Genomic DNA, 12976 nt, shown 5'->3' on the forward strand with positions numbered 1-12976 from the left:
CACGTGTGGTGTTAGAGGAATTCACTCAAATATAATGTCCTTATATGTGGACAATGACACCCAGGAGGCTAAGACAAAAATGGTTGTGTTACGAACGGTTCATTGAAAGGCTCTTGGGCAACCAAAAATGGTTCTTCTGGTGAGAAAACCCTTCATTAGTATGAGTAGATCTGTACTTTCCTACACCTTTAGTGATCTGATTCTGGAGCCGGATACAGGTTTCAACAAGTACACCAACACCTGATATGTGCTCTCTGACGCAAGCCACTGCGACAGGACCAACAACTGAACTCCTAATCATGTTACATTTACAGAAGCTATGCACCGATTTTGTTAGTTTCATAATCAAAAATTACAATACTTTTTTAACCACAATTTGACATTTGGCTTTTCGTTTCTGGATATTTTGATTTCTAAGTAACTATATTATTTACAGACCAGCAATTTCAAGATTTCAAGTTTTAAATGTAATATTATCCCTGATTAATATTAACCCATTTAAAACAATAATCCTTCACACTTTTTAAGGGACAGCTCACCCAAAAATGATTAGCGTCAGCCTTTCTTTATACAGAGGAACACAAACGCATATATTTTGAGGATTGTTTGTGGCATCATGTCTGTAGGTTAAGTTGACTCACTGGGTAACATCTGGACACACAACATACAGAAAGAAAAACTGTCTTTAAAAGTTCCAGTCCTGTTTTTAAAGGGAAAATCATTTAATATTTAGAACGTGTTTAATTAAACAAAAAAATCACAAACATTTTGGCCTGATAAATTCGTGTGGGGGGAATGTAAAGTAAGTTTAATAAAATAATTAAATTTAAAAAAGCTTTATTCAAAGCCGAGCTGAGGACTAATGCTCTGAATTAAAGCAGTTTCATTACCACTCATAAAATATTTTGGAAACAAAATGTCCTTAAATAATTAATGCAATTTAATCTGTATATATCTCATGTTTCTTTTTTAATAAAAGCATTTTTATTTAACTGGCATATACAATCATTAAAAAAATCACTTTCTTCTGCCAATCACAGGCACTTACTGCTTCTAAAATATGTTTGCATGGCAAAACTTTTTATAACATTTTATGAGTTTTTGATCTTCCTCTACGTTACAGAACTGATAAACATAATCTGACTGAACTAGCGTCCCGGTATCTGGACTGTTACGTCTCCTCCACATCGTGTCCAAACACACACTTTCTCTCTGTTTTCACACGCTGAAGGGTGTGTTCTTCCTGTCCTTCATTATCTTTAGTGTTTCCTTCTCTCATCCCTCACTTCCTTCACATGGCTCTAGTTCAGCAGTGTTGTTCTGTCCGTGTGTCACAGCTGATGAATCCTCTTCAGATGAAGTTTGCTCATATCCTGCTCTGACTAGGGTTTTCCTTCATTGCCTGCTGTTTCTTGCCCTCTGGCAAAGACATGTCATTGTTTGTGTTGTCAGGATGACAGTTATTTACACAATCTTCCGTTCATTTTTGAGGATTTTTCTCGTCCTTCATGTCTAGTTCCGGCTCACCGCTCATGTCTCACTGTCCACCTTCTTCTTGTTGAGTTGGCATTTCAGTTTCTCCTTCATCACCCTTTACATTATCACCATCAGTCGGTTTACAGCTTTGGTCTTTATCACTCATATCTGATTTTACTGCTTCATCTTGCTGAGACGCACTGTTTATTGTGCAGTCTGGATCAACTTGTTTGTTGAAGTCATCGCTGCTTTCTCCCTCAGATTTATCTGGGTCATGATCTTTTCCTTCTGCCATTTGTTTCTGGCCATCTTTCTGTTTCTGATCTGTTACAGCCATTTCTTCCTCATCCGGGTCCAGTCCAGAACATTTTTCTTCTTCTTCTTTGTCTTGGTGTGTGTGATTATCTAGGCCAGTTGGATTGGAGGATGAGGTACTGCTGTTCAGAGGTTCCTCCTCCACGGGAGCTGGTGAAATTATAATCATATTAAGCAAGATAAGGAACCTCATTCAAAATGCATTGTTCAAATGACTAATAAATGACAATATCAAATTTCTGAGTCAGAACTGGTACAGTTAAAGTCGGGTCAGAAGTCAGAAACTAACCCGCCGGAGCACTGGGAGCTTCCCCATCCAGCGTGTTAGCCACGGCTGGTCCATTGCAATGTTCAGCTAAAATGAGAAGCAACACAAATGTTTATTTCAGAACACAGTGATTTGCCTGCAAGGTTTTATTTTTTCAGATAAACTCATCTGTTGAATTTTACCTCTGTCTATCTCTTTATGGTTTTCCTCTTTATTTCTCTCCTTTTGCTCTCCTGGTTTCATGTCATCCTCATCTTCGGTTCTCTGTTGGTTCAGGTTCAGCTGCTCAGGTGATTGTTCACCATCGTCACTTTGGCTCTTCTTCTCATTTTCGTGTAGTGGCTCTTCTTTTTCTGTATCCATGTTGTTTCTTTCTGTCACAGCAGATTGTGGATTCTCAATCTCTGGTCCTATGATTTCAAAATTGAACACAATATGAATAAGTAGTTTTGGGTCCCTGTCTTCATATCGTCTGAAACTGAGGGTGCTTTCACACTACAGTGCAAAAAATGCAGTTCTTACTTAGTATTTTGGTCTTGTTTCTAGTCTAAATATCTAAAATTCTTACAATAAGAAACATTTACTAGACTAGTAAAAACGATTGTCTTGTTTTGGGGAAAATTAACTCAAAATTAAGAGTTTTTGCTTAAAATAAGATGAATAATCTGCCAGTGGGGTAAGTAAAATAATGATGTTTTAAGATTATTTCTCTCACCCCATTGGCAGATTAATTTGCATATTTTAAGCAAAAACTCTCTTCATTTTGAGTTATTTTTTCCCAAAACAAGACAATTACGTTTGCTTGTCTAGTAAATACTTCTTGTTTTAAGAATGTTTATATGTTAGGACTAAAACAAGACAAAAACACTAATGAAGATAAGCATTTTTTTGCAGTGTGGAGGTTTAGTTTTGGAACGGGACACGGTTCACATGAAAAATTGGTAATGTTTAAGGTGTGGAAGGGTACCCAACCTGAGACTAGCCTACCTGGAGGAGGTTTGCTTCGCTTGCACTCGAACTGTGCCACGATTGGTGTAAATGTGAGAGCAACACGTGCACTAGTTCAGGAAGAAAAGGTGTCGGCCGGCAAACGTGCCCAGTGTGAAAGCCCCATTGAGATCTGCTGTAAACCCTTAAGGCCTGATATACTTAAAGCAAATTAAAGAACGATATGATATTCAACCAAATCCCGAATTTGTGTTGGTTTCAGGAGTTTGAAATGGCTTGTGTGGGATTACAGACGTAAGAATCGGTTTAAAAGGGAAATTGCTAGAGAATTGTGTATTTCTTATGTGTATTCAGTTAATGCTGTTGCTTTTACATGATCAATTTAGTTAATCTTACATAAATTACATAGATTTCCTAACATAATCCGTACACACATTTTAATAATGAGAACATTTCATTTGTTTTTGATATATAGACATATGTGTGACTAACTGTTTCATGTACTGAAAACAGGTTTTTTAATTGTATTGCTTATTAAGAAGTTGTTTGGAAAGGAGGACAAGAAGAAAAATGGGAAATGGGAACCAAGTTTCAAGCACGTTATGTCATATATATTTAAGGGCTAGATTTTGTTCGATGAGCTATTATAACCTTTTTACTTTTATTACTGAGCATTAGGTCACTTTTTATGTCATAGCCTTGATGAAAACCTGCATATATTGTTATATATTGTGTTTTATGTTTCTCTGATGTTTCAAAGCTAATCTACAACTGCCGCTACTCTTTCTGCAGTCAAGGTCAGTTACACCGGGGAGAAGTTTAGGGAGTTAGTTAAGATGTTTCCAACTAAAAATATTTACGCACGTCAAGCGGGCACAACTATTATGGGATGTCGGTGAACAGGAAAATGTACGATTATAATAAAAGGAAGTAGAAGGTTTCTGCTCATTTGTTTATCCCAATTTGACTGTCTTTGTTTCCTGAAAATTGAACAAGTATGACTTGACTGAATAAATGCTCCATTTTGTTTGCAGCTCATAGCTCTCTGAGGTATTCTTCGTTTGTAGGAGAGACTACACCCCTGAATTTCGGGAATAAATTTGGCTTGATAATTTTACTACTGAGTGGCCTGATTTTAATCTTACAGGTGCATTCCCACCACAGCGTACAGTTGTATTTAGCATTTAAGGTAAAGACAATGCTATCAGATTAATTATTCATTAAGGTTTCCATTAGGAGCTTTCTGCCAGTTTCTGTTTTCTTTATTGTAAATGAGCCAGATTTCTGAGAATCTCAATGGCTCTTGTAGTCCCAGTCCCATTTCTGAATTGTCATGCTGATGTGATTAGGACAGGTGATACTCTACAGTCGGGGAGTCCCTTTACCTGGATACGTAATCTGCATCCTTTTTTAAGGTTGTCACTCATTTGCTTCTCTCTCCTGCCCGTTAAAATCTATATAAACTATACATCCAAGTCTCCTGGTCTTCTCATCTGAGTTTGTCCAAATAAACTTCACGGAAAAGTTAGCGCCAGCTGGTAAACCCCTTCAAACTCCCATTACGTAATAATAGGTGTGTGTCTTCTTTTACAGGGAAATATCCCCTCTGGTTCATCTGTTCTCTTCAGTCTGTTTGTGAGTGAAACACTGGAGAGTCACTTTATAGTAGAAAATCATGTTGTACTTCTTATGAAACGGGACACTGACACTGTTTTGCATGTTTAATATGGTAAAGCTGCTTGGTTATAAGCAATCTATTGCATAAAGTGCTATAAATAAACGTGACGTGACTTTATTAGAGAGCTGAATAGCAGAGCTTGTGCAAACATCGCTATGATCAGATGCGTTTCTTGTGCTTTTAATATAAATAATGCTTGCTGTTTTCTCAGTATTATGTCGTGTTCTTTTTGTTATTGAGAGGAAAGTGCACATCACATATTTATATATTCATCTAAGCCATAGACTGTTGTGTTGATTTGGGACTGGAGTCTGCCAGTAGAGAGCAGGAAGTAGAGGAAGTATCAAAAGCCCGCCCACACTCTCGCAGATGCAGAACAATTCATCATGTTGGTGTTAAATAAACAGTTATGGAAATTTAACAATTAAAGCTTCAATATCCTCCCAAAAATCCTGAAAAAGTCTGTTAGTGCCTCAGTGACAACTTCACTGAACCGTCAATCTCCGCTGTCAATCATGACGTCACGCACCCGTTTATATAGCATCAAATAACTAACCAAAACTAAACTTATTTAAAGAACAAACACTTTAAATGAAATCATTGTGATGATAACTGCCTACAATGACAGAAACAAACTTTGGAAAAAAATGATTTGAAGTGTAATATGATTGTTTAGCTTGTCTCGTGTCCATTAGAAAACATAAGCGGGTCTTATGGCCTATACTGGGAGCGTTTCTGAGAGGAGATCTGCAGAGATCTGCATCTAAACGCTGTGCCACGTCAGATGTTCGCTAACAGTATATCAATGCTCACATATTTAAAACTTCATTTTACCCTAAATGAAGAAGGAAAAGAACATCGCTGTGAGTATATCGGGGCCTTTAGTTTTTCTGTAGAATACCAAAGGAGTATCTTCACACAGCTCATTTTTATTCAACAGTTCATAGTGATTAACTTTATGACGGTACCATAAACGTATCCATAAACCTCATGTGTTATATTCCAAGTCTCCTGAAGTTATATGAACAATTAAAATTATTGACTGAAGGATTGTCCACTGAAACAATCTTAGAAAACAATTCACTGAAAGTTTCGAAAGAAAAACTTTCAGTGAATAATGTGTAGGTCGGTTTGTCATAAGCTAATACATACACACACACACACACTGTAGTGAAGTATAATGTTAATTTGGCCTGTGACCACTAGAGGGCACGCTAGTACAACAGGAGGCTATATACCACAGAATAAGCCTGTGCTGTGTTGTGTTCAGATGCGGCTCGTGTGCTCTGTGTATACACCTGTTAATAAACACCCGTTAATGGTAAAGTATTTCTCCGGCTCCCAATTCTGTTGAACTGCAGAATATTACATAATTGGCGACGAGGATTTATGGAGTTCGCGTGCTGGAGGAAATGCGGCTGGGAGGTTTAATGGCTGTATGAAAATCTTCACTGCAGTGAAACAGACAGCGTGAGATAAAGGCAAAGGCTAAATAGTCAAGATGACGACACTGGTGGGAAAGGTGAGCCCATTTGACAGTGAGTCACAGCTGTGGGAGGAATACATAGAAATGATGGAGTATTTCTTTCAAGCAAATGATATTGAGGCCGCTGAGAAAAAGAAAGCTGTGCTGTTAAGTGGAGTGGGAGCTAACACGTATAGCTTGTTGAGAAGTTTACTGTGTCCCTCAAAGCCAGCAGAGAAAACTTATGAAGAGTTGGTAAATGTCCTCAAAAGTCATTTCGATCCTAAACCAAGTGAAATCGTGCAAAGATATAAGTTTAACTCGCGTACACGGAAAGAAGGAGAAAATGTTGCTGATTATGTGGCGGAATTGAAGAAGTTAGCACAGCACTGTGAGTACCGGGCCACACTTCCACAAATGCTACGTGATAGACTTGTCTGTGGAGTAAATGACGACCGTATGCAGAGAAGATTGCTGGCGGAAGGGGAGTTAACGTTTGAGAAGGCACTTAACATTTGCCAGGCAATGGAGTCTGCAAACAAAAACGTGAGAGATCTACAAGGATTGATAACTGAGGACTCAGGACAAAACTCAAAAACATTCAGAGGACAGGCAGCAGTGCATAGAGTGTACTCAGCAGAGAGAAAAGGGCGACAAAAAGACGTTGTGTGTTACAGATGTAAAGGGCAACATTCGCCAGAGGAATGTAGGTTTCTGAATGAACTCTGCCATAAATGTGGGAAGCGTGGACACATAAAACGTGCATGCAGGGCCAAGCAAGCTTTTGGTGGATGCCAAAAAACTGCGTTCAAAGGACAAAAAGGAGAAAAAAAAGAGAAGGGGAAAAGGACTCATCTCGTTAGAGAGGAAGAAAGTGACGAGAGAGAGGACACCAGTGATATTAACACAATATACAGTGTATCCCAAGTCCAACCCAAAGTGGCTCCTATCACACAGAAGGTGAATGTGAATGGCATGGAAGTGGAGTTTGAAGTCGACACCGGTTGTGGAGTGACAATCATCAGTAAGGAGCAATATTCTAAGCTGTGGAAACAAACTGACATGCCAGAAGTAAAATCCTGCAGTTTGAAACTAAAAACATATACAGGTGGAAAGATGGAGGTGCTGGGCCAGACAACAGGAACTGTGGAAATCAAAAATGTAAGAAAATACCTTGCAATGATTGTGGTGGAAGGAAACGGGCCTAATTTGTTGGGGAGAAGCTGGCTAAAAGACCTAGGATTGCTGCCGGAGCTGGTGAATCAAGTAATGGCAGTACCGGCACTGAAGTTAGCAGACGTGCTAGACAAACATGCAGAGGTGTTTAAAGAAGAGCTGGGGCAGCTTAGAGGCACCACGGCTAAGATTCATGTCAACCCCGAGGCCCAACCACGATTCTATAAGCCCAGACGGATTCCATTTGCTGTCAAGCCCTTGGTGGAGGGTGAGCTTCAGAGACTGGTGGAGGAGAAGATCATTGAACCAGTGCAATTTGCAGAGTGGGCAGCTCCCATAGTGCCGGTGAAGAAACCAGATGGTTCGATCCGAATTTGTGGAGATTATAAACTCACGGTAAACAGAGCATCCAGTGTGGAACAATATCCCATTCCGAAAGTGGAAGATTTGTTTGCTCAGCTAGCTGGAGGCCAGAAATTCTCCAAACTGGATATGAGCCATGCGTATCAGCAAATCATGCTGGATGAGAGTGCAAGGAAATATGTGACTATTAACACACACAAGGGACTGTATACTTACTGTAGGCTTCCTTTTGGAGTGGCTTCGAGTCCAGCCATTTTCCAACGCACCATGGAGGGAATCTTGCAAAACCTAAAACATGTCACAGTTTATCTGGATGACATATTAGTCACAGGGGCCAGTGAAGAGGAACATCTAAGAAATCTGGAGGAGGTTCTGTGTAGACTAAAGAAAAGTGGATTGAGGCTGAAGAGGAGCAAGTGTGAGTTCCTGGGGAAGGAAGTGGTTTTCCTGGGTCACAGAATCAGTGCGGCAGGGGTGCAGCCAGTGGCTGAAAAAGTGCAGGCGATTCAAGAAGCGCCCGCTCCTCAGACAGTGAGTGAACTGAAGGCTTATCTAGGCCTGCTGAATTATTATCACAAGTTCCTGCCTAGCCTGTCCACAGTGTTGGAGCCATTGCACACTCTGTTGAGGAAGGAGACAAAATGGACATGGGGCATTGAACAGGAAGAAGCTTTTGAAAAGTCAAAAAAGCTTCTTCAGTCCTCGGCGATATTAGTGCACTACGACTCTACCAAACCGCTTATCTTGGCCTGTGATGCCTCCCCGTATGGGGTGGGGGCCGTGCTGTCTCATAAGATGGAAGATGGAACAGACAGACCGATAGGGTTTGTGTCACGCACGTTAAATGCAGCAGAGAAGAATTACTCTCAACTGGACAAGGAGGGCCTTGCTGTCATTTTCGGAGTAAAGAAATTCCACACATATGTGTATGGCAGACCGTTTACCATCGTGACAGATCACAAGCCTCTGATTTCTCTGTTCAATGAACTCAGAGAGGTGCCACAGATGGCCTCACCACGTATCCAAAGATGGGCAGTAACCTTGTGCGGGTACGATTACACCATTGTGTATCGAGCAGGCCGGGAGCATCAAAATGCTGATGGACTGAGTAGGTTGCCTTTGTCTGAAAAAGGAGTGGAGACTCCCGCCGAGGAAGAGAGAGTACTGATGCTGGATGAAAATGACGTGTCACTGGTAAAAGCAGAGCAGGTGAGGAAATGGACTGATAAAGATCCTGTTTTAGCACGAGTGAGAGAATATGTGTTGAGAGGATGGCCCCAGAGGCTGGAAGATCCAGAGTTGGGAACATATAAAAAAAAACAGGATGAACTCAGTGTCCAGGGAGGTTGTGTACTGTGGGGTGCGCGGGTAGTGATTCCCCCTCAGGGCCGCACAGCCCTACTCAGACAGTTACACAGTGGCCATCCAGGCATAACCAGAATGAAGGGTTTGGCACGGAGCTACATGTGGTGGCCTCAGATGGATGCTGCTGTGGAAGGACTTGTAAAAGCTTGTGTTAGATGTCAGGAGAACAGGAATGCCCCTCCGTGTGCACCTTTACATCCCTGGGAAATCCCAAAGCTGCCCTGGAGAAGGATTCATATTGATTATGCGGGACCATGGCTAGGTAAAATGTTCCTGATCCTGGTGGATGCGTACTCTAAATGGATAGAGGCTTACCCGCTGAATAGCTCTACATCTGCGGTTACCATCCAGTGCATGAGACAAAGCTTCAGCCAGCACGGATTACCAGAAATAGTGGTGTCAGACAACGGTAGTTGTTTTACAAGTAAGGAGTTTCATGTATTCATGAAGCGGAACGGCATCAAGCACATAACCACAGCACCTTACCATGCAGCTTCGAATGGATTGGCTGAAAGAGCGGTGCAAACGTTCAAAGGTCTGATGAAAAAGAGCACAGGAGATTCTATTGAAGCCAGGCTAGCAAGAGCGTTGTTCAGCTATCGGATTACACCGCAGTCAACTACAGGAAAATCACCCGCAGAGTTGTTGTGTGGAAGGAAACTGAGGTCTACTCTAGATCTCATTCATCCAGACTTCAAAAGTCAAGTGGAAGACAAGCAAATGAAGCAAAAATGGTACCATGATCAGCATGCTAAAGAGAGACATTTGGGTGCAGGTGATCTTGTGTTTACGAGGAACTTCAGTTCAGGTCCTAATTGGATTCCAGGAACCGTTCAGGAAAGGACTGGGCCTCTGTCTTATACAGTCACTCTTGGGAATGGTCAGGTAGTGCGTCGGCACATTGATCAGGTGAGAAACCGACAGGTGGGACGTCCTGGGGAAGGTGTGTTGTTGGACACTTCCTTGCAAGAGGTGGATGTGTTACCATCACCTGAACCGGCTAGCTCTGTATCTTTAAATGACACTGTGGGACAGCAGACAAGGGAAACTACACCAGAGGTCATGGTATCTGAGACTTCACGCGTGGAGGAGCAGCCAGAACTCAGACGGTCCAATAGGACGAGGAGGCTGCCTAGTTACTTGAAGGATTTTGCTTAGAGTAGTGGTGAGTTCCCCAGCCACAGGGCAAAAATGTGTCCTGGAACTCATTGGGATTGAGGCAGTCTACCCGAAGTCCCTAGCTTAGGATACTTGATAAAGTTGTGTTAAAAAAAAAAAAAAAAAAAAAAAAAAAAAAAAATTGGAATGTTCATATACTGCTGTTCATGTATCTGACAGAAGTGTTGGGTGACTAGTGTTATCTGGGGGAAGGGGGTGTAGTGAAGTATAATGTTAATTTGGCCTGTGACCACTAGAGGGCACGCTAGTACAACAGGAGGCTATATACCACAGAATAAGCCTGTGCTGTGTTGTGTTCAGATGCGGCTCGTGTGCTCTGTGTATACACCTGTTAATAAACACCCGTTAATGGTAAAGTATTTCTCCGGCTCCCAATTCTGTTGAACTGCAGAATATTACAACACACACACACACACACACACACACACACACACACATACATACATACTTATGAATCTTTTATTATGGTTTTTAATGTAGTTTGTGGAGCTTGAAAAGAGATGTTTGGAGATGATAGAAATTATGATTTTGTGTAACACTGACATCCATCATATTACTGACATGAGGATGGGAAAAAAAGACAAAATTTTCCTCTTTTTTTGAATGATCTATCATTTTAAAGCCACAATGTCATTTTATTGCTTATTCAAAACAAAGGCGTTTCTTGATGACTCCTTGATTTGGCGGAGCTTTTATTCTGTCAGTCGATCGCTTCCGCTTCTTCCGATTGTGTGTGTGTGTGTGTGTGTGTGTGTGTGTGTGTGTGGTAATGCAGCGCTGTTTCATCATATTACACACATGTGAGTGTGTTAAAGTTAAAGTCCTCTGTGCGTTCTCTCGGCGCTGCTATGAGACACTTGTTCACACTGCAGTGAGCGAGATCATATTAGGCGGTAAAACATGGCACTCTGTGCGGTAACAACACCAGATTTAAAGCTGTTTTGAGCTGGAGAACAATCATTAGTTTCTGTCCAAACAGTGTCTAATAAAACACATCAGATATTAAAGCGGCTTTGGCGTTTCCATGGTTTCTAAAAAATAAAAGTGGAAATCGAGGACACAGAGGGTATGATGTCACTGATAGGCGACGTGTCCTGGTTAAAATTATTTTTTATTTCTCTGGATTTAAACATTCTTGGAAACATTGTGGATAGTGTAAGCACACAAGTCAACCAAATATATACAGTGCCTTGCAAAAGTATTCATACCCACAGACCTTTTCCACATTTCAACACGTTACAACCACAAACAAAAACTATTTTATTGGGATTTTTTGTGATAAACCAACCCAGATTGGCACATAATTGTTAAGTGGACGGAAAAGGATAAATGTTGTCCACATTTTTTTTTTTTTTTTTTACAAATAAATATAAAAGGTCAGTGGGTATAAATAATTTTTGCAAGGCACTAACACTGTAGTAGTGGTTTTGGTTATTTTAATACAAATCGTATTGTGCCTTTAAAGGGATAGTTCACTTTTTAGCTCCTTCAATTCTCTGATCCATTTTCCTGATCAAATACATTACAAAAGTAATAAAATGGTCCTTTATATCCAGACGAAATGTTTATGTCAGAATCATGTAATCTGTGTTTTACCTGCGTCTCGTCTGTCTATCGTCTCTCCTGGCGTCGGATTATCCTCATTATCGTCTCCTGTTTTCTGCTCTTCTCGGCTCTCGTTCTGATGTTCAGGCGACTTCTCTCCATTGCCGCTCCCTTGTTTCATCACCTGACTCTCTTTCTCCTCTTCTTCTTGACTTTGTTTATGTATCTCCTCTTCTTCTTGACTTTGTTTATGTATCTCCTCTTCTTCTTGACTTTGTTTATGTATCTCCTCTTCTTCTTGACTTTGTTTATGTATCTCCTCTTCTTCTTGACTTTGTTTATGTATCTCCTCTTCTTCTTGACTTTGTTTATGTATCTCCTCTTCTTCTTGACTTTGTAAGGATTTATCCTCCTTCTCAGTTTCATCAGGTTTGCTGTAAGGTTTTTCTTCTGCTTCAACTGTAGATTCTCTGTTCTTCTCATTTTTGGCTAGTTCTCCTTCATTTCCATGTTCTTTGTCCTCTTGGTTTGTTTCTGACACAGACTGTGGAGTCTGTTTAGGATTGTGTTCTTCCACTGGATTCTCTGATCTATTGTCCTGTTCCCATTTTTTATCAGCAATAGACTCTTTTTGAGGGGGAAGTCTGTTGTGACTTGGGAGTGTGGCGTCAGACGAACCTGAAACAAATAATATTAGCAGATTCAAGCTTCATTCGATTTAACTGAGAGCTGAGAGTGAGTTTACAGTGCTGTCCAGCAACAGCTACCGCTGTCAGTATGATACCAGCATGTCTAGTGATGATAATAAATCATTTCTTACCTGGCATAACATCTGTTGGGGCCTTTTTCAGTAGCTTTTGGTCTTCACCTTCATTAACAGAAAACATTTTTAAATATATAAAATGCTCATGCAAGGCCTGCTCGATTACGGCAAACATCATAATCTACTAAAGTTATTCAGTCAAGAGCAGTGAGGGATTTTCTGTCTTTTGTTGTGTGATCAACATTAAGGACACAGAAAGCAGCAGATTTATTAGGCTGTTGTCACTTTAAGACCGAATGCACAGATACACATTATATTTTTGTATAACGGGTATGTTTGTGTGAATACTCATTAAGTCAGACATTTTTACTAATTTCTGACTGTTTATGCGCTTACTCTGCGCTCAAAGTTTACTTTGCTTGTCCGTGTCCCGCT

General features: G+C 40.6%; 1 protein-coding gene across 1 annotated transcript; it reads right to left on the reverse strand.

Moving 5' to 3' along the window:
• Nucleotides 1-1105: 1105 nt before the first annotated feature.
• Nucleotides 1106-12665, reverse strand: LOC137075811 (protein starmaker-like). Its single transcript, XM_067444764.1, has 6 exons — nt 12599-12665; nt 12154-12456; nt 11830-11973; nt 2242-2469; nt 2081-2146; nt 1106-1941 (listed from the first exon to the last, which is right to left on the reverse strand). Exons 1-6 carry the CDS (start codon nt 12663-12665, stop codon nt 1538-1540), a joined length of 1212 nt encoding a protein of 403 aa, XP_067300865.1. The 3' UTR covers nt 1106-1537.
• Between the last annotated feature and the right edge of the window lie 311 nt (nt 12666-12976).

This window comes from Pseudorasbora parva, chromosome 5 (assembly GCF_024679245.1).
Source record: "Pseudorasbora parva isolate DD20220531a chromosome 5, ASM2467924v1, whole genome shotgun sequence".
NCBI lineage: Eukaryota > Metazoa > Chordata > Actinopteri > Cypriniformes > Gobionidae > Pseudorasbora > Pseudorasbora parva.